This window comes from Trichosurus vulpecula, chromosome 1 (assembly GCF_011100635.1).
Source record: "Trichosurus vulpecula isolate mTriVul1 chromosome 1, mTriVul1.pri, whole genome shotgun sequence".
NCBI lineage: Eukaryota > Metazoa > Chordata > Mammalia > Diprotodontia > Phalangeridae > Trichosurus > Trichosurus vulpecula.
The window spans coordinates 65,152,321-65,176,695 of record NC_050573.1 but is presented as its reverse complement, the minus strand read 5'-3'; the positions used below and the strand labels follow the sequence as shown (position 1 = coordinate 65,176,695).

The window sequence follows — 24,375 nt, the reverse complement described above, 5'->3', positions numbered from 1 at the left end:
TTTAAATCCCAACTCAGAACTCATCTAAGGAAGCATTTCTTATAAATCTTCATTCCTTGAGTGTGATCTTCTCCATCCTAATTTTGTAACTTCTACTTGGACACACCTTAGTTTGGGCTTTGGTTCTAAGTGCAACCAAAAGTACTCGCCTCTTCCTTAACCCCAGCTTGGTATAGGGCTTGAGAAGTAGGCACTTAGCAAAACTATTAAAGTATTTTCAATTGTTTCTCCCCCAAAGATTGCCCAGCCTCAATCAACCCCCCAACCAAAAGACTAAAACTTAATAAGACTTTTATCAGTTCTGACTGAACATTTATTTAAGATTTTTTACAAACAATATGTTGACTCTGGCTTTGCAGCACAGGGAAGAGAGTAAAATAAAATAACTAAACAGGCAGAGTTGTTGTGGGGACCTGGGGTGGAACTAAAACTGAAAAATTTCTTTTACCAGAAAGAGTTCAAACCCAGAACCAACCAACCAACCTTTTAGTATACAAAGCTAAGGAAAAGGACCAGGAGCCAACAGTTTTTCACATACCCTGTTGCAGATACTATAAAAGATGATGTTCCTAAAGGTACCTCAGAACTCAAGGGACACAAAACTGAGATATAGTGTAGTTGGGGTTTCAAAACAAACACTTAATCCCCTATACTCCTTCCAGCCCCATAACCCCCAACTAAAGCAACCAAAAAAAATCCAAACCAACCCTATTTCCATAACCATTTACAAAAAAATGAGACTAGGCTTTCAAGGGCCAGAATGAGAACAAGCATCCAGGCAAGTGTTAGCAATTCTCATATTCCATTTAAAAAGATTTGATGATAGCTCTGAAACAGGTCTGAGGTCTCTCCTGTTTCTTTCCTGAAGTGTGGCTCCTTCATTCTTCATCATCATCAGCTTCCACATCCAGGCCAGGGATGCCCCGGATCTGCTGCTCCAAGGCACCCCCTAGCAAGGGCACTGGTTCCTCTTCTGGAGCTAACTCCAAGCTTGACTGCTCCTGTACCAAACCCTTGGCTGGGGTTTGTTCTCCAGCCCTTACTGTTACTTGAGGCTGCTGGTTCTGGTCCCCTGCCTGAAGCTCAGGTTGTCCTGCAGTGCTTTTCTCCTTGGTTTTGTTCTCATCTTCCCCTTCAGCCACTCCTTCTTCTACAGCACTGCCCTCTCCTTCTTCTTGTTCCTTTTCTTCTTCGGGGTCATCTGTGAAGGGATTCTCACCCTGAGGATGACAAACACACACCAGTCCAGTGGTACTATCTTTCCCAAGCAATCCTGTTCCCTAAATCCCCAAATCTTTCCTTTACCACCCTCTCATCACTGCCCTCACTGGGGGGAAATCCACGATCCCATCTGCTTCCATTCAACAAAGACTAGGATGTTCTCAGTTCCTACCCCTTTTCCCAAAATACCTGAGGGCATATACCAATTTGGAGGCATGAGGCAAGTCATGACTCCCATCCCCAAGCTTGAGATTAGCCCAGAAGAGTATTGTGCCAAAAATGTGTATGTGCAAGGGCACATGTATTGGGGGGCAAGCTGTAGGCAAGACGGTTCCCTGGGCCAGTCAGGCCTGATTACCTTAAGATAGCGTTCTAGCTTCTTGCTGATGAGCTTATTGTTCAGGATACTTCGAGCTACCACGAGTGAGGATTTCTTGGACTGTTCCATCATGAGCTAAAAAGAAAGAACAGAACCCACCTGAGCAGCTGGAACCATCCTAACAGCTCAACTCCCAGGAAGCCAAAGGTCAGGAGCTTTACATAATTAATACCCAATTTGTTATCTCTATAACATGTAAAGTTTATAAAGCACTCTTTCACAAGCCTGTGAGGTAGGTAGCACATTTTCAGATAAGAGAGTTTCAATGACTTGCCCATGTTCACAATTTGGCATTCAAGGCCAAATTATTATCCAGGTCACCAGACTCCAAATTTGGCACTTTTTACTAGACCATGATGTCTCTGCTGTGGCTTAAAAGTACACCACCCTATGGGTAACTTGGTGATGTGCCTCTCCAAGTGTAGCTGATTCTTAAAGATTTATAGGTCTGTCAGAAGGCCCATAGCCTAAGTCTTTCCAACTTGGGAGGCTCTGCCTGCTTGGCCTTGGAGAATCTCAAATCACCTCCATAAAGATATCAGAGTAGAACTTTAGCAGAGGGCAGGAATTATTATTCCAATTTTACAAGGGAAAAAAATGGAAATGCAGAGAAAAACCAACTTGCCCACGGTCACACAATGAGTAAGCGTGGAACCAGATGTAAAGCCAAGCTGTCGGTCTGTAGACCTAGTACTTCCCACCACCACAATTCAATGTTTCCTTGACTAGAGAGGCTAACACCAAAGCACTCCACTCACTCTTCTGTTTCGATTGTGTTCCATGGACTTGAGGTGCTTCTGTATGATCCCAAATTGCATGGGAATGAAGAGGTCACAGGCTGCACAGTGAGCTGCCTCCACTTTCTTCACAAAGTGCTCCATGGCAATCTCTGCAAGGGAGGGAGTTGCTAGTGTCCACTTCCCACCAGTACCCCTGATGGGATAGATTTAGTTCCAAAAGAGGGGCCCACTAATTGCTACTATGAAATCCCTCTCAAATTACAAAACCAGAGAAGTGTGTAGTTCGGGCCTCTGAACCCTAACAAAACAGATGCCCTGGTCCTATTAGAGGCTTCAACAAAGCCAGTCTCACCTTCCTCTCACCCCAAGAGTTAACCCCAGGTATTTCAGGCTCAGGAAAGACTTTAGTTCTCATAAAAATCATGAGAATTCTCTCTAATTTGGACCCAAAATAAAGACCAGAAAACAGCTTACATGGACAGTCCAAGTCAAGGCAGACCCAGCTATCTCTTGGTTGACCACGATGGAAAGAGGAGAGTTGACACTCACCTTGAGTAAGGTCTTGATCTTTATAGATCTGCTGGATTACACCATTTAGGTCCTCGATGGTTTTGCGACGTTCTTCTGTCTTCTTGGTTTTGTTAGCAACATATTCCTGGAAGTGCCAAACAGGAGTTATCAGGGTATCTATAACTGAAAAAGCCAGGATGGAAAGGGAGTATGTATCTCTTTTGTTTAAATCCTAAAAACAAAAAAGGAGGAATGGGGTAGCTGAGAAGAAAGCGGACACGGAATTCAGGTATATGGGGCCCTCTCTTGGTCATGTCACTTCCTTTTGGTTTTGTGATGATGATCTCTCTTGCCTAGTCTGGATGATAAACCCTAATATTTCTGATTTTCTCTGTGTTTAGGAGAAGAATGGAAAGAGGTCAAAGCAGTCCCATTCCCTAGCAAAAAAGGGGAAAGGTGATAAAAATCCAATGCACCCCCAAAATCAAAAGAGAAGATCACCTGCAAAAAGTCTGCAGTCTGCTTTGGCAATTTAGTGCCTACAAACTTGAAATGTTCCTTGTGGAACTTGCTGTCTAAGTGGTTGGTCATCTCATCATCATAAAAGGTCCGATATTTGCAGAGAGAACACACAAATTGGATCCTGGTAAAAGAAAGAACAGAGGTCAAGCAAGGTCTGCATCAAGGGTGCTACTACCAGCACCAGGTCCCTGAACCACGAAAAGAGCAAACCCCAGAAATGGGTTGGGGCTACCCCCAGGTTCTGATACTCAAATTGCTTCCTTAACAGGACTCTGAGGCCCCAGGAAGGGGAAAACTCAAAAGTTCTGAAACCAGTTCCCATTCTTCTTCAAGAAGGGACATTGACACCATGAGGAAAGAATTAAGTCACAGTGCAGAGTGGGGAACAGGTGAGAATTTCTGAACTGTAGTGCTAGCTAAATAAAGCGGGTTCTACTGGCTTCCCTAAGGGATAATACAGGAAATGTTCTTCCCATAGACAGGAAGAGCTAATCACAGGAGGCAATGCTATGGCTGGTCTAGACTCAGGGGAGTCAGCTGCTTCTGAGAGACAAAGACTAGCTGGAAAGGTGCCAACGGGATGGTCAGGTAGGTCTCTCCTTGAAAGTAGGGAGCACACCTAGGAGAAACAATTGGGGCAAGGGAAGGGCAGCCAAACTTGGAGGATCTGGCCCCATGGTGCAGAAAGAAGAGATCAGTCCTGAGCCATTGCCCGCTGAGAGGTGCTGTGTCTTCCTGGGGCTCACCACCCCACCCCATCCTCAGCTCAGAGAGCCTAGGTGTGGTGGAAGGAGGGAGGGAAGGAGAGGCTGGATGCAGCCCAGCCTCTGGTGCCTGCTGCCTCATCTTCCTCTTCCAAGAACAAAAAAGTCTGACCTGGAAGGAGGGTGCCCAGCATGATGGCAGCTGGGAGCCACCTGTACTGAGGTGGTCAGGGCCAGGCTGTCCATAGCAGGTTCCCCTGGGGGGATTGGGGGCCTGAGCCGAGAGGCAACGGTGGCCGTGGCAGGGGACGGAGGAGGCTGGCCTCCACCAAGGCCTCAGGACGGGTTCCTACCTCTGCCGTCCATATCTGGGCCACGGGAACAGCTTTGTCTGGAGAGCCCAGGGGCCCGGCGCCGGCTTGGCCGAGGAAGATCCAGCAAGAGCAAGAGTCTGAGTCGGAGGCAAACACCAGTTCGGGGGCCCTGAGGGCAAATAGACCCGACAGCAGGGGCGTAAAGGGCTCAGCCACCTGCCGGACACGGGCCTGAGGCGGACTGGCCCCTCCAGCACCAAGTCACGGAAATGTGGGAACTTCTGCCATAGACTGGGCATAAGGGCGGGGCCCAAAGCTCCCGAGATTCCCCCATTGGTGTTTCAGTCTCTCCCAGGCATGGTAGTAGCCACTTGGCCACAGGTTTGGGCTGGAGAGGTGCCTCAGAGTCTCTGATGAGCTGGACCCCTCCCTTGGGGGCCAGGGGCCCCCACAGCACCTCTGGGCATGTTCGGTGACCTGAGCGCTGGAGCTTCTGGGCAACAGTGCCAAGCAGTGTCAGGTCCCGAGCCGGAGAAGCAGAACAGTTACAAGGCGGCCTCTGGGGGGCAGGGGGAACAATTCAGGCTCTTAGGTATGCAACCAGGGCCTTGGAAGCCCTGACTGGTGGGAAGCAGGGTCCATGCACAGAAGAGCAGGTGCCAGCTGCCAGGGCAACACTGGGCCCCACTGAAAGGCCAGAGGGAGAGACGAAGAGGCAGGGCCAGGCCAGGAGTAGAGTACATCATTCATCTCCTGACAAGACCCCAATTGCCCTGGGAAGGTGGGTTGCCTGTGGCTGCCAGGAAGGCTAGCCATGGGGAAGAGGAAACGGCGCTTGCTGGAACCCCTGGCCAGCCACAAGTTGCTAGGGCAGAGGTCCACAGATGAAATGAAAATAGAAAGTGTTACCTTTCCACCATGCGGTCCCTCTGTCGTTTCTTCTGTTTCTCCTGGGTCTTCTTGCCAGCCTGTAATTTGCGTTTGATTTGACTGATTTCCTCCTGAATGGTCAGTGCTCCTATGAGAACAAGAGGGATAGGAAAACCAGGATAATCATCACATTTCTTCTGCAGCAAAAAGGGCAGATTCTGTTGCCCTTCTTCCTCCCAGCTACCAACCAGAGCTGGTGGTATTCATTTGGTAAAATCCATTAAAGTCCAACCTGAAGAGCCAGGTGACCCCAAGTACCTTTCCAAGGCCTCTGTTGAGGGAGATGAATGTAGAGATAAGAGCTGGGGAGGAAAAGGGAGAGGTAACCCCCTCCTGGTTCTGTGCTACCCACAGCTTCCCAAGGTGCCTCACCCAACTCTATTCCTCCTGCACTTAGGAAGGACCTCTAGTGCGCCCCTGAGAGCTTATGAACCCCCATTCTCTGTGGAGTTTGAGCCCAAGTTCCCAACCCCACAGCTTTACCAAAACACAGCAGCTCGGGAATTCAATGGGGTTAGTGGGTAGCTTGGTGACAACCCTGACAATAGTTCAGTGGCCAATCCAGCGGGGTGGAGGCCAGAGGGAGCAATACAGTAGCAGCCAATGATAGCTATATGAAACGCTTAAAATGCCCTACCCACCCCTCCAACCAGTCACCGTGGCAACAAGTGGCCAACACTGGAGTTGCTGTTTGGTACCTGCTGGTGCTCATCACACAAGTAGGGGGACACGGACTCCCAACTGGGACTGGAGAGGTGCTAAGGGAGAGGACACGCAAACCAGAGCCGTAAAAACTGGAACGAGGGGGCCTCGGCTCAGACGTCAACAACTGCCAGCCACTGAGGAGAACTTGCAAGTGGGTATCACTATGGGACTAGGGAATGGTAGGAGTCATAGGGCCATGTACCTGATTGTGGCAGGAGCATGTATTCCTTGGGGTACCCCAAACTACCTGGCCTATCTAGAGATATTGGAGAGCAGACAATAGGTCAGAGTTGGCTAGCTATACCCAACACTAGCCCTAGCCTCTGGCTCAGTGGAAAAGAGGATTTGTGCTTAACTGCATACAATAACATAACCAGCCCAGAAGGGTGGGTCAAAGGCAGGCTGAAAGTATTAGCATCAATGGATACTCTGCCAAGTCCCAGAACCACCTCCCCACAGCTCTGCCCACCTAAGCCAGTACCTGCATGGTCTTTTCTAAGAGGGGAATGTCCAATTATAACTACAGAGCACTCAAACATACACCCACCTTTTTCAGCATCTTCTTTCCCTTCTTCTTTCCCATCTTCTTTCCCTTCCTCCTCTTCTCCTTCCTGAAAATTCAAAAGATCAAAACCTATACATAAATAAGATCTATAAAACCCACCATGGAAAGGATAATCCTACAGGTTCCTATATTCAAACAGGGCCAGCATTTTGGGGAGCCCCAACATCATAACAAATAAACTTTTCCCAAAGTCATAGATTTCTTCTACCCAGTCTGTAGTCTTTCTTCTACTATGCTCAAATTCAAGTTAGCAGCTAGCTGGCTGGCTATACACTCAGGTAAAGCTGCCTTTTGTCTAGGAGACCACGTGGGGCAAGAAAGTCAAGTATCCCAAAGAACCACTTACTGCTCTGGAGCTCTTTCTGGCTGTATCAGGGGCTTCTGTTCCTTCTGCTGTCTCACCTTCTGTCCCCTCATCTGAAAGAGAAGTGCAGCATCTCAGGAGTTAGGATTCAGCTCGTTATGAAAGAGGGAACAAGTGAAGAGAGAGTGGCTGACTGGCGGCACCTCACCGTTGTCAGAATCACTGTTCTCAGAACCATCCGTCTTAGCTGCTTTGCTGTCAGGTTCATCGGTGCTATTGGATTGTTTTCGCTTCTTTTTATTCTGCAGATCAAAGGGAATGGCCAAAATTGAGCAAAAAGTTTAATTAATACACCAAATGAGCCATGGTACCCAATTTTAAAATGGTGATAGGACTAAGTATACACTAGAGAGCCACATTCCTGGCCAACAACAAACGCATGCCTGTAACACTGAGCTGTTCCATCTTCAAGGAGCTGGCCCTGTCTTCACTGCCCAACTAAAGTGAATAGTCCTTACCCGGAAATCTGTAGTAGCCCAGGTCTTCCAGGTCCTTCTCATTTGTTTCATCCCACTGCCAAGTCCGAAGCCAAATCGCATGTTCCCATAGGAGCCTCTCATGCTCTGAAACATGCCGTATTCAGGAATAATGTTCTGAGAGAAGAGGGATGGGAGGCGGGACGAACCTGGTACACATTGGCCCCGGGTCCCCATGGGGTCATCCCACATGCGCCCATAGCCCGTAGCCACAGGCCGGTTAGTGCGGCCATCTCTGGCCCAGCCCTGTGCCCGCTGGCCAAAGGCATCACGGACTCGGAAATGATCCCGGTAGGCATCGTAGTGGCCTTCATAGGCCATCTCCATTTCAGGGTCAATCTCACTGTAGTCATAGCCGGATCTGTACAGATCACGGTCGCTCAGTGCAGCCCTGGAGTCATATGCTTCGTAGGAATCATACCTGCAAGAGGCGCACAGTATTGCATCAGTGACCTGGGAAGGACTCAGGAACACAGAGGCCAGGACAGTGTACAACAAATACAAAGCTAAATGGCCTAAAGGAACAAAAACTACTTTCCCCCTCAAAAACAGTATAAAGCTGAGCAGTTGCAGACTGAGCCCAAAGAACCTGCTTTACTCAAGCAGTACAGACACTGTAGCTGAATCACCAGGGAGTTGATGGCTTCAACAGCACCCAAGTGACATATTCCCGTTTTATAATTCCATCTGTATGATCAAACCCTTCAGTCTCTAGATTAGAGGGAAAATAAAAGTTCTAAAAAGCAGAGTCAGATGCTTCTGGCCATTTCAAAAATGGCAGAGGCAGAAATCTCCCTAACCTATTAAAGACCAGCTTCATTCTTCCCTTCCAACTCAAATTTGAGTTACATTACAATTTTTATCCCCAAACTTATAAAGTCCAATTTTCCTGATTCACCATAGAAGCTCCAAACGTTCAGAGAAACAAATTAAAGAGACAGTATCAAATCAAGAACTTTAGAAGCAAGGCCCTTTTTACTACTGTATATACTGCTACTCTGGTCAGCTACCATCCATGGTAACCCTCCTTAGGAAAGATAACAGGTAAAAGAAACATTCTAAACCTAAAAGCTTCAGCTTCCCATTCCAATTCAATATAAAGGAAGTCTAGTGTTCGCTATTCCTAAATACATTATAAAGTCCTAACACCCAAAAGAATTCCCTTTGGTCTTAGGGAAGTGACAGAAAGAAAATTTGTTTTCCAAAATTCACAAAGCCTTTCCAGCAATTTGAGATAGAGCTTTACCTTCATCTGAGTAAGGTACACTTTAGATATTAAATACCATCAACTGTCAAGGAGGCAAGCCCTTATGCTTAATAACAAAAAATATGCCACAGCTCGAGGAAAACCAACAGAAAAGGTTGATTAACTGTTCTTGAAAGCCCAGACTTTCCCATAAGTTCATGAAACACAGGCATAGAAAAGATGATTTCATTAACGCAAACCAACAAGGCTACAAACCCTAATAGCTGGTTAAGTTTAACAGCAAGGATATGAAAATAAGAAAAGGATGATGGCTGAGTAAGAAATATAGCTCTTTCTGACTTCAAAGTCAGCCTAAATACCAAAGAACAACCCTGCCATTTATCTACCAACAACCAAAATTCTAAAGATAGCTTATGAAGTACACTCTCCTCAAACCAGATCCTCAAGGTGTACTACAAAGACTGGCTGTCTTAGCCCCCAACATAAACAACCAGTGTGTGACTTAAGATCAACAACCAGACAGGAGTGCCAAGAAAGAAGCAGAAACTTGGCTCACATTTATCATGTTGTCCAACCAGCTTCTTCTTAAAAGTTAGTGACCCAGTCACCAGTCTCATCTCTACAATATGTTATTTCAAAGTGGAAGGAGGGTCATTATTAAAAAACCCAAGAGGCTGCCCAAGGCATTTTGCTTTATTGCACTGCAAGCATAACCCCAAATACCAAGGGTCAGAAACCATTTGATGGAGAGCCACGTTGCCCTGCCTTCCAATTTATCTCCAAACTGAGGAACTTCCCTATGCAAGATTCACTATTTTAGTTAGTGCTTCATCTTCAAAACAACAGTTTTGGTACAGTTTCTGCTAATGTTTTAAAAGTACCTTTCTGGGGGCTCTAGGGCTCACTTCACATTCTTGGCTCTGCCCTAATCTAGACAGTCTTTTCTAATCTGACTTTGATGGTATATACGTGGTTTCCCAAGAAAATTCCAAATAGTCTTTAGGAAAACATGGATAAATTACATCTTTCTCCCCCTACTCCATTCCCCCTGCCCCCAAATTAAGGAGTATGGCTTAAATATTAACTTTACACCTCCCCACCGTCTAACATTTTGTTGTTGTTCAGTTATGTCCAACTCTTCGTGACTTTATTTGGGGTTTTCTTAGTAAGATGGTGGAGTGGTTTACCATTTCCTTCTTCAGATCATTTTACAGATGAGGAAACTTAGGCAAAGTTAAGTGACTTGCCTAGGGTCACACTCTGCTAATAAGTGTCTGAGGCCAGATTTGAACTCAGGAAAATGAGTCTTCCTGACTACAGGCCCAGCACTCTATGCACTACGGCGCCACCTATGGTTCTTCACAAAGTAGGTCTTAATGCTACAACTTCCTGGATTAACTGGCAACTAAGCAAACATGAATTATCTTACTGATTACACATTTAATGGAACTAGAATGCTAAATTGATATCACCATTCATGCCAAATCTATAGCCCTTGCTTCTCTGAAGGAAGGAAAGCAGATTATAATTCATGATTATCTCTGAATTGAGATGGAGACTACCTACCACCTCGGCTTGAGTTTCATGCCACACATGGGAAGTGAGAAGATGGGAGAAAAAAAGAAAAAAAAAATGCCTGAACCTAACCTAAAAACCTAATCAAGGTGGTAAAAAAGGTATATTGGGAGCAGCAGTTGACTGAAAACATCTACCATTCTCAAAAATAAACACTACTTCCTATTACTAAACAGTCTCACCTTCACAGCTACACTCACCTGTCTCCACCTGAGCCATATAGTGCTCCTTGCATCATGTCCGTTTCTAGGTGAGACACCACGTCAAAGCGCTGGTTAATTTTGGACAGAACATTATCGGTACCGGTGCTAGCAGAAGCATTAGGGTTTGTATTTGTTTCGGAGTTAGGAATTTCCCAAGAGTTTGAACTGGCCATACCATACCCATAATTGGTAGTGTTATCCTGACCATATCCATATCCATAACTATAGCTCTCGTAACCTGTAACAAGAGATATGGACAACTCCAGTCACACAATTTGAGGGCAGGTCCATTTTAAGTTGGCCTCTTGGTTTATAACCATTCCAACCTGGAGTCTCTGGTCAAAATTCAGTTAAGGAACTATATTAGCTCCACAGAGAGAGATCAGTGGTGTAGCCAAAAGCTCATCACCAAACTGGTCTAAATCAAGTACATACCTAAAAGGATAACTCTTCAAAAGGAAAATATATGGCATATATACTGAAAAACAAAACTAGTTCTATGGTGCACATGGGTTTTATAAAAACAGGCTTTTGGGGGGTGGGATGGGGAGGGGAAAGGGGAGAATGGGAGAAGAGGAAGAAATCTGAATGTAGCCAGCTCTGGCAAAGATTTAACTGCCAAGTCACATTAAAAGCCACTTAATTCTTCAGGAAGTTTTATATTTATACCAGGGACAAAAGAGCCAAACTGAATATACCACTGGTTTAGTTTCAAGGGAAAAATTTTTTAAAAAATCATACTTGCCTCTGTTTGTCCCAGAGTTCCAGGTTCCATAGCCTACAAAACCAAAAACCATCACTAATTAAACCCCAAAATGTTTAATGAAAAAAGTTCAATGTCTAAATATTTTATTAACACATATGCTAACTGCCAAAGTGAAATTATCTACATGTCATAATCCTCTCATCAACTATGTAAAAGCTACCACCCAAAAAGAAACAACAAAACATAAAATCAGGTGGTTTACAGGTCAGGAGACTGACATAGATCATCCCGTATGCTTATACTATACGGCAGTAGAGCAAACATATAGTATAATAGTTGTAGGCTCAAACATCCTGCCACCATTTGGTGAGCACAACTGCCTCTCCCTTCCAGTTCTCAACTGGTAAATGATTGCAAAGAGAATTTGTAGCTCTCTGAGCCTCCCTTAAACCCAGCAATACCTCCACATAAAGTAAAGGGGCTCAGGATACTAACTCAAAGTAGTAATTAAAGGAAGGAGATCTGCTGGGATATCTCACGTTTCTAAATTACACATAATAATTTCAAAGGAATGTATATTCAGTACAGAAAAAATAAGGAAAAGCAATTAATCTATACTGCAAAGCATGAAAGTCTCTCATTCTGTCCTTCAGGACAATCTCAGTTGGAAAGAATAGCAGAGGACACCTATTCACTTCTTGACATTTACTAGCTACTATATAATCCTAAACAAGCCATTTGTCTCTCTGAGCCTCAGTGTCCCCCAACTGTAAAACTGGACTAACAGTACCAGTAATATCTAACTCGAAAGGGTGTTAGGAAGCACAAATGAAAAAATGTATGTGAAGAGCTTTACAAACATTGCAACACCATATAACTGACTGATCAGATTGTTCCCTTGCTTCTACTTCTGTGGGCCAAGGAAAAATGCACAATTCCTACTCCATGTGAAAATCTTTCAAGAACTTTACGGTAGCTAATACGTCACACTACCCTACTCTCCTCTAGTTTATTAATCTAGGAGCACCTTATCTAGTTCTTCCTAAAATACGGCACCCAAAACTGAACAGAATGCTCTAGGTGCAATGCTCCATGACCAACATGGAATATAGCAAGTATCTATTTTATATGCTAGATACTATCTTCTCTTAAAGCAAGCTAAAGTTATATTAGCTTTAATAATTACCACATTTTGCACAATTTCCCCTTTTGCAGTTCAACAAACGGCCCCAGGATCTTTAAAAAACATACAAATTAATGTCTAAATATGTCTCCCATTTTATTCTTGGAGTCAATTTAAAAACACAAATATAGGATTTCAACATATCAAATTCAACCTATTATTCTAGTCTATTGAGATCTTTTTGGAAGCCGGTTCTATATAATCCAACAAGTTACAGATCCCTTCCAGCTTTGTACTACTTGCTAACTACATGTAAGTATGTTATTTGCATCTTCAGCCCAAGTGAATAATTTTAACTTTTTATTAAGCAGCACAGGGCTAAAGACAGACTATTGAGGGATTCTATTAAAACAACAAGTTCTCTTGGGGCAACTAGGTGGCACAGTGAGTAGAGCACTGGCCCTGGAGCCAGTCTCAGACACTTGACAAACTTACTAGCTGTATGAACTTGGACAAGTCATTTAACCCCAATTGCCCTGTCTTTCCCCCCACCCCAAAAAAGAACAGTAAGTTCTGAAAGTTTAGTCTAGGGACCTATGGGGGTCCTCAAGACCATTTCAGAGGGTCAAAATTATTTTTATAATAATACTAAAATGTTTTTATTTCTATTATGATATATACCAATAGATAGAAACAACATAAACAAAAGCTGGGGAGGAGGATCCTCAATAATTTCTAACAGTGTAAAGAGGTCCTGAGACCAAAAGATCTGAAAACCCCTGTATTAGAGAAATCCCTTGACAAAGACCAATTAATGACTAATCTTTACGTCTAGTCAATCTAACCCGCAAAGCTCCATCTTGTGCACAAGGACAGTATGTGAGGTCATGTCAAATGCTTTGCTAAAACCTAGGCTAATTATCATACATGGAGAAAATTACTAATAGGAAGCCTCCCCCAAATCCCTCTTTAATTCTAGTGCTTTTTTTCTTTTAATAATTTATTTATCCTATATATAACTCACTTTGTGTATATTTGTTTGCATGTTGTCTCCCCCATTAGCTTATTATAAGCTCTGAGAACAGGACTGTCTTTTGCCTCTCTGTATTGGTCACACTTAGCACAGTTCCTGGTACACAGCAGACACTTAATAAATGTTTACCGATTGACTGATCTTAGGTCCATACACACAGTGTATATGAAAACATGGCAAGGTCCTGCAAGAAGAGTCAGGAACCCTCAAGTTCAAAATGAACTGAGGATGGATGGAGAGAAATGGTAAGAATAAGAAAAAGGGTTTGGGCTGGGTTTTTTTTAAGCAGCAATGGGAAAAAAAGAAGCTCTGAAAAGAGGACAGGACAACTATAATTAAGGATGGATAGAGGAAGGGCTATCCAAGTCTTATTTTGCTGCTCTGGTATTCCAAGGAAAATGAACTTTGCACTGCGAAAGACAAAACAGAAATAGCTAATAGGAGCTGACACCAAGATAAACAAGGAGCATTTAACAGAACATCCTGTTGCCTTCAATAATTTCAAGTAACTTGCCTGAGATGAAATGACTGAATGCTCTGGTCAGATGTCTATCCAGACAGATGTCTCCAACGGAGTACTCTAGGGATCTCACAGCTGTGACTTGTTTAGTATTATCAGCAACGTGGATAAAGGTATAGATGGCATGCTTACAGAAGCCTTGAAAGGACAACTACTAACATATTATATGCCAGATTTAAGATCTGAAAAGATTGTGAAAGGCTAGAGCAGGGGTGGGGAACCTGTGGCCTTCTAGGTCCTTTGAGGCCTTTTGACTGGATCCAAGTTTTACAGAACAAATCCTTTTATTTAAGGTGATTTGTTCTATGAAGTTTGGATTCCGTCAAAGGGCTGCACATGTGGCCTTGAGGCCACAGGCTCCCCAACCCTGGATTAGAGTATTAGGTCTAATCTAATAAAATCAAATAGAATAGGGATAAATGTAAAGTATTACATTTGAATTTTTAAAAAACTATTTTACAGAGAACTCACATAAAGATAACATTCACATAGAGGTCAGAAGAATCAATACAAGGAAATTCTCAAAGTTTCTATGAAGCTACGGAATCGATTGTGAAACATGGGAGACACTGGCACAGGACGGCCCAGAATAGCATGCCCACAAAGAAAGTGCTGTGCTCTATAAGCAAAGCAGAATCACAGTTGCTCAAAAGAAACATGAGATGCACAAATTTAGAGACATTGCTACTCCAAATGTTAATATGGACTATATGTGCCCAATGTGTGATAGAGCCTTCCCAGCTCATACTGTCTGACTGACCCCAATAGAGTGATGTCATTTTGGTCTTCTTTGAGAACAAAGGACAACAATCAACCAATCAACCAACCAACTCTGCCCTGGTCTGACCACTTCCAGAAGAGCATTCAGTTCTGGGTGACACATTTCACGAATGTCCAGAGGAGGGCAACCAAGATAGTTGAAGGACTGCAGTTCATCACCTGTGAAGATTAGTTTTAGAAAGTAGGGGAAACTAAAGGAAAGGCAAACAGGGAAAGGAGGGGGAGGGAATTGGCCCATCAGAGACATTTCCTACTATCTGTAAGGTTGTTCTATGCCAATAGGATTAGACTTGTTCTGATTGTCCCCAGAGAAGTAGGAATAGAGGAAAGAAGTTACAAAGAAGCAAATTTAGGGGAGTTTTTCCTTTATCAAGACTAATAATTAGAACCACTGAAAATTGGAATGCCTTGGGCAGAGAATGGGTACCCTATTACTGGAGGTTTTTCCAGCAAAGGACTAAATTTATTAAATATACCATGTGATGGAAGTCTTATTTGTCAGGTCATTCAAGTGCCTACTATGTGTCAGGGACTGTGTTAAGCACAAGAGATACAAAGAGAGGCCAAACAGCTCTTGTTTCCAAGGAGCTCACAGTCTAATGGGGAAGACAATATGCAAACTACTATGTACAAATGAGGCAGCTATGTGATGTAGTGGTTAGAGTGCTGGGCCTGGAATCAGAGAACTCAGTTTAAATTCTGACTCAGACATTTACTAGCTGTGTGACACTGGGCAAGTCACTTAACCTGATAATAATAGCACCTACTTTCCAGGGTTGTTGTACTGACTAGCTGTGTGACCTTGGGCAGGTCACTTAACTTGTTTGCCTCAGTTTCCTCATCTGTAATAATGAGCTGGAAAAGGAAATGGCAAACTACTCCACTATCTTTGCCAAGAAAACCCCAAATGGTCACAATTCTTAGAAAAGACTGAACAATAACAATAGCACCTACCTCCTAGGGCTGTTGTGAGAACACGATGAGATAGTACTTGTAAAGCACTTAGCACAGTGCCTGGCATATACCCTATTTTCCCGACATAGAAGATGCACCCTTTTTCAAAAAATTTGGGGTCTAAAAACTGGGTGCGTCTTGTACAGTGGTTGCAGATTTTTTTACTTGCATTTCCCGCTTTTTCAGACTTCTGGTCCTTGTGCTCACTGTTTCGCATTTGTTACCGGTATATTAGGTTACGTTTTGCCACGTTCTGCCCAGCAATGGCTCAGAAAAGATTTTCGTACAGTGCTGAATTCAAGTTAAAAGTGATCCAGTTTGCAAAAGTGAATGTGAATTGTGCTGCTGAACATAAGTCCTCCTCCAACTGAGAAAACAATTTGAGACTGGCTATGGGAAGAAGAAACCCTACTGAAAATGGCCACAGCAGAAGGAGCACATGAGAGGCAAGTCAGCAAAACGGACTGATTTAGAGAGGAATTGCAGATATGGACTGAAGAGCAAAGGGCAATTGGAACTCCTGTGTCCACAAAGATGGTTCAGCATGAAGCAAGAACTGCTGATGAAAAAGAAATTACTGATTTTAAAGGAGGACACAACTGGTGCTTCGGGTTCATGAGAGGGAATGGATTAAGCATGCGTACACGCACCAGACTGCCCCAAAGATGCCTGAAAGCTATGAGCTTTCATTCAGTGTCAGAAGACACATCAGTTTGAGTTGGGATAGATTGCAAATATGGACGACGTTCAATAACTTTATGTAATCCATTTTTTTTTAAATTTCGGTCCCCAAAATTAAGGTGCGTCTTATACATGGGGAAATACGGTAGTAGGCACTATGTAAATATTAGCTATTATTAGATATATATGGGATAAATTAGAGTAAGATTCTTGTAAAAGGTGGGACTTTAGCTGGGACCTGAAGGAAGTCAGGAGTTAGAGACAAAGAGGGAAAGCATGCAGAGTTGAGAGACAGTGCCTTTATGTAAGGAACAGAAAGAATGAAGGAACAGCAGCAAGAGGGTCAACATAACCAGGGGAGTACACATGTGTGTAGATTTTAGGCAAGATCACCTATGGGGTCTTGTCCAAATATGAGATTCTGACTAGATGACCCCAACATCCTTTTAACTTCTAAATCCTATGACAGAGCTAGAAACAGAAGATGGTGCAGTGAAAAGATTGTATTTTAGTCGGAAAAGCTCAGTTCAAATACTGGGTTCACTACTTACTCCCTGTGAGACCTTGAATCAGTCATTTCATCACTGGGCTGGATGACCTCTGAAGTCATTTCCAGCTCTAAGTCTATGCCAAAGAACAGAAAAGGAGGTAGGCCCTTCCTGTACCAAGATCAAGGGGATCAAAGGAGAGGCCACATATTCTCTAAGGATTATTGGGGGAAAAAAAAAGAGGAAGGTTTCCTATGCACTATATAGAGCTTCTATAAAAGATTTACGATGACAGGGAATAAATAAAGCATTGGCATAGTGCTAAGTGCTGATGATACAAAAGCAAGCAAACAAGACAGTTCCTGGAATATCAGGGAACTTATATTCCAAGGGAAAGGAAGTGTGGGGGGTGTGGGGGTGGGGGGGAAGAGTATTCAAAAGACCAGGAAGTTTGGGAGGACTGGTTCAAGGCAAGATGATGATGTTAATGGTGACAGCACCTTTAGCAAAGCACTTTGCAAATACCTAATTTTATAAAGTAAAACTTCACCCATTAGAGTTCCTCCTCTCAGGAGCAGAATACAAGGTTCTTTGTATAAGGAGGAAGTCATGAACAGAAAATTCTCAGAATGAGAAGGTAAGATGGATTTGCAATAGGTACTAGTGAAAAGAATTCACACACTAATGTAATCAGAGACCCACTGAAATATTCAGATGAACTTCACAAATATAAGATGGGGGAGACCCCCATCTTCTTTTAGTTGATGAGAAACAGCCAATCATGTGACTACTTAAGAAAAACTACTAGAGAGGTGATCTACATTTGGACAAGAATGTAACTGCTGTACCCTAATAGAAGAGAATTCATAATCCAAAGTTTTATCTAGATTATGTCTAAAATGCAGTGAAGAGCTCTAATGATTTGGAATAGCTAGAATACCCTAAGTTTATGAAACATTTTTTAGAAGTGTTTCAGAAGGTAACTAGCTTGGATCACAGGATCTTAAGTTCCTTCCAGCTCTAGCTCTAATAAGCTATCTGGCCCTTTTATCTCATCTTACAGAAAAGGAAACTGAGGCCTCAGAGGTTAAATGCCTTGTCTAAAATTTAAAACTGGTCTTTATTTCGAGAGGTCAGTTATTTGGTATCTGCTGGAACCAATCCCCTGAACTTTGACTAATCACCTCGTTCCCCATGCTGATTTTCTCAATGATTACCCTCATAGTGTTCTATATTTAACGGTACAGAAACTCTTTGAAGGACATCCTTTCCTACCTTGCTAGATGTATCAAATACAGACCTGGAGGCTGGCAAAAGCAGAGAGGCGTCAAAGATTTCCATCTTATTGACGCTAACATATTTCCTACAATTGTCTGACACAGAAGCATAAAATTTCTAACTAAAATCTTAAGACTACTTACACAGGTAGGCATTATATAAGCAGAAATTTTAACCTGGCCAAAGAAGCAAAGGTTATCTGCTGTCCTTTGCCACCAAATCCCAATCTTAGTCACTTTTCTTCCCTGTTTGAATGTGAGAAATCTAGACTTACCATAGTCACATGTGGGCTGGGCAGTAGTATCAGAAAATGTGGATTGCAGAGTTGTTTCTGATCCCTGAACAAACCCTAGAGACAAGTAAAGTAGCATCATCACTCAAGAAAAATTCATGGAACTGATAACCACCCTACAGACACCACCCCCACAGACCCCTTCATATCAATAAAGAAGGAATTTCATTTAAATCACTAATAAGGAAGACTCAAATTTAATAATTTTTTACATTCTTGTTTATAAAAATGGCCTCACTACAGAAATAGATTTCAACCAGAAGGTGAACACCTTATATAATTAAAAAAAAAAAGGGGGGGGGTGCAAGCCTGAATTAAAAAGAACCTTTCAAACTGATTTGGTAGCTACACCAGCAAACGATGTTGTAATTTGAAATCATTTCATATGAAGGAACTGGAATATTTAGGACAGAAAAGAGACTTAAGAATTATAATTGTTATTTTAAGGAAGAAAAAGTAAGATTTGTTTCGCTTGGCCACAGAAGGCACACATAGGAATAACAGATGGAAATTACAGGGATGATTTCCTTTCATTACAAAGGGAAACTTTCTGGCCAATAAGCAGTGCAAAAGTAAAATGGGTTACTATAAATTAGCAGGGGTGTGGAACCTTCAGCCTTGAGGACACATGTAGCCCTCTAGGTCCTTTGGTGTGGCCCTCTGACTAAATTCAAACTTCACAGAACAAATCCCCTTAATAAAAGGATTTGTTCTGTAAAACCTGGCCTAAGTCAAAAGGCCTCACCCCAAGGATCTAAAAGGCCACATGTGGCCTCGAGGCCACAGGTTCCCTACCACTGAGTATGTTGTTATCAATAGAGGTCTTTCAAACAGACAAAAAAGATGTTATAAAGTGCATATACATGTAGAAAGGTACTCAGATGCTTCTAGATCAAGAAATCCTCCAATGATATGGTTACTTTATTTAGCAAAAATAACAAGCTAACATCTGTGAAATTACTAGAGAATCAAACTATTTAAAAGAAAAAAATCATTGGTATCTATCCCTGAAATACTAGTATGGATAGATCAGCCATTTATACTCATTTAATTTAAGAGGGCTGGTGGGAAGATGATCAGAAACACCAATATCCTGACTTTTAACCTATAAACGCATTTCAACAAGCAAGTTTTTACATTTTAAACTATTTTGTTAGAAATCTATGGGAGAAAAAGACTCACGATGGAAAAAGCTATCCACATCCAGAGAAAGAATTACAGAGTCTGAACACAGACTGAGGCAAACTATTTGTTCTCTTTTTTTGCTTTTGTTTCTTCTTTGTCATAGTTCATTCCATTGGATATAATTCTTTTCTACAACACGACTAATGTGAAAATATGTTTAATGTGAAGGTACATATAGAGCCCATATTGGATTGCATGCCTGGGGGGGGGGCGGGGCAGGGATGGGGGGGGGGAAGGGAATTTGGAATTCAAAAACTTCTGGAATTGAGTGTTGTAAAATGAAAATAAAAAAGAAATTTATGGGAGAAAAAGACATTTAACCAGATCAAAATAAGATGCAAGCAGTTTCCACCCTAGATCCTATCAAAATACCATTTTCTTCGTTCCTGGAGTCTGATCCCTAGTCACCCCAGCCTCCTTAGACTTCTTATCAAGACCCTCCCTAAACCCCTCCTCCCATTACCTCAGACTACTTGGACAACCCTAGATCCCTCCCACAGTCCTTCTGTATATAAGATCCATCTTGCCTCCATGGAGGCACTCAGATTCAATCTAGCTCAGCTCAGATTGTTCTGGCCCGATTGCCAATACAAGGGTCACAAAATGGTGAGATTTCTTAAGAGTCTACCCAGTACGGCGATTCTTTAATAAACTTTGTTTTTCTTTGGCTATGAGAAGGCTTGGGACGAATGCATTCATCAGGACCTGGCGTGTTTATATTTTGGGGTCCCAAGCACCCCTAAGCCTCCAAAAAACATCAACAAATCCAAGTGTTTCAATTAACTTAGGTAAACCCATTAGTATGACTTTGTTTAAATCTATTTATTCAATAGTTGCCCTTTAGTCTAGAAACGTGATTGATACTATGAACTGAGTTATATTCATATATCATAGTCAACCGTTTTTCGGTATTTAAGGACTAATCTTGGCATTGACTACTGTGAATACTGGCAAGAAATGAGCTGAAGCTAGCATCTGGCCTATTAGAGTCTATTTATAAAATATCTCAAAGAAAGATTACACAAGTATATTTCCCAAGTGCCTTGAAAATAATAAGAAAATATATGTTGACTTAGTTGTAACATACCATGATATTGTTTTAACTAACTCAAATCCCCATTGATTATGTGCTCTTTAAGGTCAAGGGACCATGTTTTATTTATCCCAGCACTTGAACTATAGAACTTGAGTCTCGCTCCAAAGTAAGCTCTCTATCCACTGAATCTTCCTTACATATATTAAAAGTTTAATAAATGTTGTGTATATTTCATAAAACTTGTTTTGTTCCAGGAAGACAATCACCTGCAATGCCTTTCTCTCAGTAGTTGCGAGGCCACAAAGGTGGGAAGCAATTTGGTTTTCAAAGGCCTCCAACAGGTCTAAAGTGGCAGGCTAAAAGTCAGTAAAGTCAAGGGAACTACAATTAACTAGGCTTAATCGTGCAAATAAGCATTAGCAAACAACATTTGCCTCAAGTTCAGAAGTGTAAATGCATAGTTTGTTTCCCAGAACCTGAAAATTCCCTCCTCTTTTCATAAAAGCAAGTGAACTAGGTTATTAAGTGAACCAAATCAGTACTTCATTAACTTAGCCATACAAAAATAACCGCACAGCAGATACTAAGCCAGTTGCTTCTACTTTATGGGCTTCTTAAATTTTTTCCACTTGAGAACCCTTCAAGGCTTCTTAAACTATGGGCCTTGACCTCCCAGGAGTAGGTGTATTTACTTTTACACACACACACATACACACTCACTTTCTCTCTATGCAGAGACTAATTTTCCCTTTGTATCCCTAGCACTGAGCCTAGCATATGAAATTCATTTAACTGATGCTTGTTGATTCAAGTCATTTCAACAAACATTAAGGGCCTACTATGTGCCAGGAACAAATCTAAGACTAAGGATATAAAGGGAATGTATGGGTAATTAAGGTGGGACTTTTTTTTTACTGTTTGCTCTTTTGGAGCATTTATTTAATCAATTGCCCTTGATGAATCTGGCCTTTGGTTCTTTGATTAAATTGGAAGTCTTTGATGACCTGCTTACCACAAGGAAAAGCCTAGTTTACATGGGTTTGAGTCACATGTTGTGACACCCTTTGACCTTGAACAGAGTATATAAACCCAGAGGTTGGCAGTTTGCCTTTGGGGCTCTCACTCACTGGAAGTGTTGGTGTGGAGATTCTGGGTAGCCCCACTTTTGAAGAAAACCCAGATGTTGATGCTTCTCTGGGAACTATTGTGATTTGGTCAGACAGATAAGAGACCTGTCTGTTGACTCGTGTTTATTTGCTCTGTTTATATAATGTATGTTTGTAATTTGTTTGCATTTGTTCTGAAGTGCAGGGTGCCAGGTTTTTCCTCTGAACTAAGTGAATGATATATGTATGTTTGACTAAAGTGAGACTGTTAACCCCTTACAGTTGCTCTCCTTAGAGAAGCAGATCAAAGAACCTATGCTAGCAGCTCTTGTTACTAGTCTTGTTGGGTCTTACACCCCTACAGCAGCTGCTAGCCAAACTGTTGTTGCAAAATGGCGTAGTCATGGCAGAATCTATAGATTAAAAGGAAAGTATGGAGTTTTGGGGTACTGAGATAACAGTTGGATGTGTCCCAGTTATTGGGTTGCTCTTTATAGTTGTGGTAGCTATGATTCTGTGGAGCCCCAGGGGCAGCAGAGGGGGGCAAACAACCCAAAAAGCAGCCATTGCTCTCAAGGTCTAATGAGGGAAACAATATGCAAACATCTATTAACAAACAAAATACACACAGGATAAACTGGAGATAATGTTAGGAAGTAGGGTGCTAGTACTAAGGAGAATCAAGAAAGACTTCTTGTAGAAAGTGGGATATTAGCTGGGATCTGAACAAAGACAGATAAACATGAGCGGAAATTAGTAAAAATGCACTGCTGGAGTGTCTTGTAGGAGGAACAGCAAGGAAGTCAATGTCATAGGATTACAAAATACTGGGAGGAGTAAAGTGTAAGATGTAGAGGCAGAAAGGGGTCAGGTTATCAAGGGCTTTTAAAGGCCAAACATGATTTAATATTGGGTCTTGGAGGTAATAGTGCCACTAGATTGACTTCAAGATGCACTCAAATAAATATGACAACTTTCTGCATTTTAAAACATACCATCTCACATGTCAACTTCTCTCCTTCTCTCCTAGTGTTCACAACAACTTCTGTTTGGCAGCACAATCACTTACTCTTTCCCAAATTATTTTCTTTATTTGAGTTAAATGGACTTAGACCTATATGGTTCTACAGGACACTTAAGAAGTCACAACCTCTTTGGACCTACTTTTCCATTTATAAACTAAAGAGGCTGAACTAGATCCCAGCTCTGCCATCTACTGCTTATATGACCTTGGATATTTAACTTCCTCACAAATGCAGGAAGTAGAGTCTAAATGACTTCTAAGGTCCTTTACAATCCTAAATCTCTAATCCTGGATGACTACTTCTAGAGTCCCTTCTGGATTTTAAAATGTCACAATTTCATGAGATGGTGCTTCTTACTTCTTCCCCTCTCTCTGCTGCAGGGCCAGGGTTTTTCCTGCCTTCCTAACTTCCCAATCTCAAAGCCAAGCCCAAATCCCCAGACTGCCCGGATCTAAGACTCCTGCCTAGTTGACCACGAACAACACAGACCACGGGGGTTGGCAGATCGTATCACAACCTACTAAGGGTGCAGGGGAGTGTCTGGCACCCGGCAACCAAAGCTGCTTCCAAGGCCCACGAGATCACCCATGGAGCTGGACAAACCCTCTCAAGTCTTAGAGAGGAGCTGACCCAAAGCTGGAGAGCCCGGGAGGCGGTCTACACCTGCCCACCCCGCCATCTGCTCGGGGGCGCGGTCCAGAATGGGCCCGCGCCGCGCATCTCCGGCCCCAGTTCCTCACGTATTTGTTGCCTCGGATCTGCGGGTCCGCGGCGACCCGGAGCCCGAGCCAGGGGACCCCAGCGCCCAGTTCTGCTCCCTCCCAGAGGCCGAGGAAACTCAAATCCCACCAGAGGCCCCAGGGCCAGTCTCCCTCTCCCCTCCCCCACCCAGTTGTACCGCAGGGGAGACAGAGGTCCAGAGACTTGCCCAGGGTCGCCCAGATAGCAAGTCACGGAGCCAGCATTTGAACCCAAGTCCTCTGACTCCTGAGCCTCCGCTCTTTCGAAGAGCACTGTCCCAAAAAGCAACAAGGCCCCTCCCAGCGAAGACCCACAGAGGCCAGGCTGCATCATCATCAAAGCCGGGCCCCAGGTGAAGGGCGTCCGACCCGACGTAATCCTAGGCCGGGGGAGGGGGGGCGCGAAGATGGTGGGGGGAGGCGGAGGTCGAAAAGTTGGGCACGGCGCCATCTTAAAGCCTCGGCCCGGACACTGGAGGCCTCATTCTCTAACTGAGCCTGGGGGCTGTCACTGGGGCTCGGGTTCACCTCTACGATCTGGTTCTCCTCGACTAGGAGCTGTCCTTACCCGTGTAACTCATGGCGGTCAACTGCTCCGGGAATCTCCACAGCTGCTCTCTGCCTCGGCGGCCTCTGGTGCTCCACTCTCCCCTCCCCCGCCAAGGCTCCGCCTCCCGCCCGAATTGGCTACTGTCTGCCAAGTCTGCCAACGCTATTGGCTCTTTCGACCGTCCGCAACAGGGTTGCAGGTTGTCATCCGAGGTCAGTGGCTCGAGGTCCTGCCAATCTGTTAGCTGCGTGCTCCCTCCTCCTCTGCGCCGGCGTCCTGTAGGCCTTGATTGGCTGAGAGGCTCCCGGGAGTACAAGACCTCATTAGCCCTGCCCCTCCTAACGAGCGCACCAAGGATGTGCTCAAGGCTCGAAGTGGGGATGAAGGGGAAGCGTGTGACGTCTCTTCCGTAGGTGGCAGTCAGATTGAGGAGCCAATGGCTTGCGAGGGCGGGGTTTAGGTT

The 24,375-nt window shown here is 43.4% G+C and overlaps 1 protein-coding gene across 1 annotated transcript; it reads right to left on the bottom strand.

The window, feature by feature from the left end:
• Positions 1-295: 295 nt before the first annotated feature.
• AKAP8L (A-kinase anchoring protein 8 like) lies at positions 296-24,025 on the bottom strand. The gene is made up of 14 exons (XM_036768120.1): positions 23,931-24,025; positions 18,253-18,327; positions 11,161-11,193; positions 10,413-10,653; positions 7,413-7,851; positions 7,103-7,196; positions 6,937-7,007; positions 6,573-6,636; positions 5,300-5,408; positions 3,352-3,493; positions 2,890-2,995; positions 2,359-2,489; positions 1,580-1,675; positions 296-1,220 (listed from the first exon to the last, which is right to left on the bottom strand). The coding sequence occupies exons 1-14, from the start codon at positions 23,941-23,943 to the stop codon at positions 879-881; spliced, it is 1,956 nt and encodes a 651-aa protein (XP_036624015.1). The 5' UTR covers positions 23,944-24,025; the 3' UTR covers positions 296-878.
• Between the last annotated feature and the right edge of the window lie 350 nt (positions 24,026-24,375).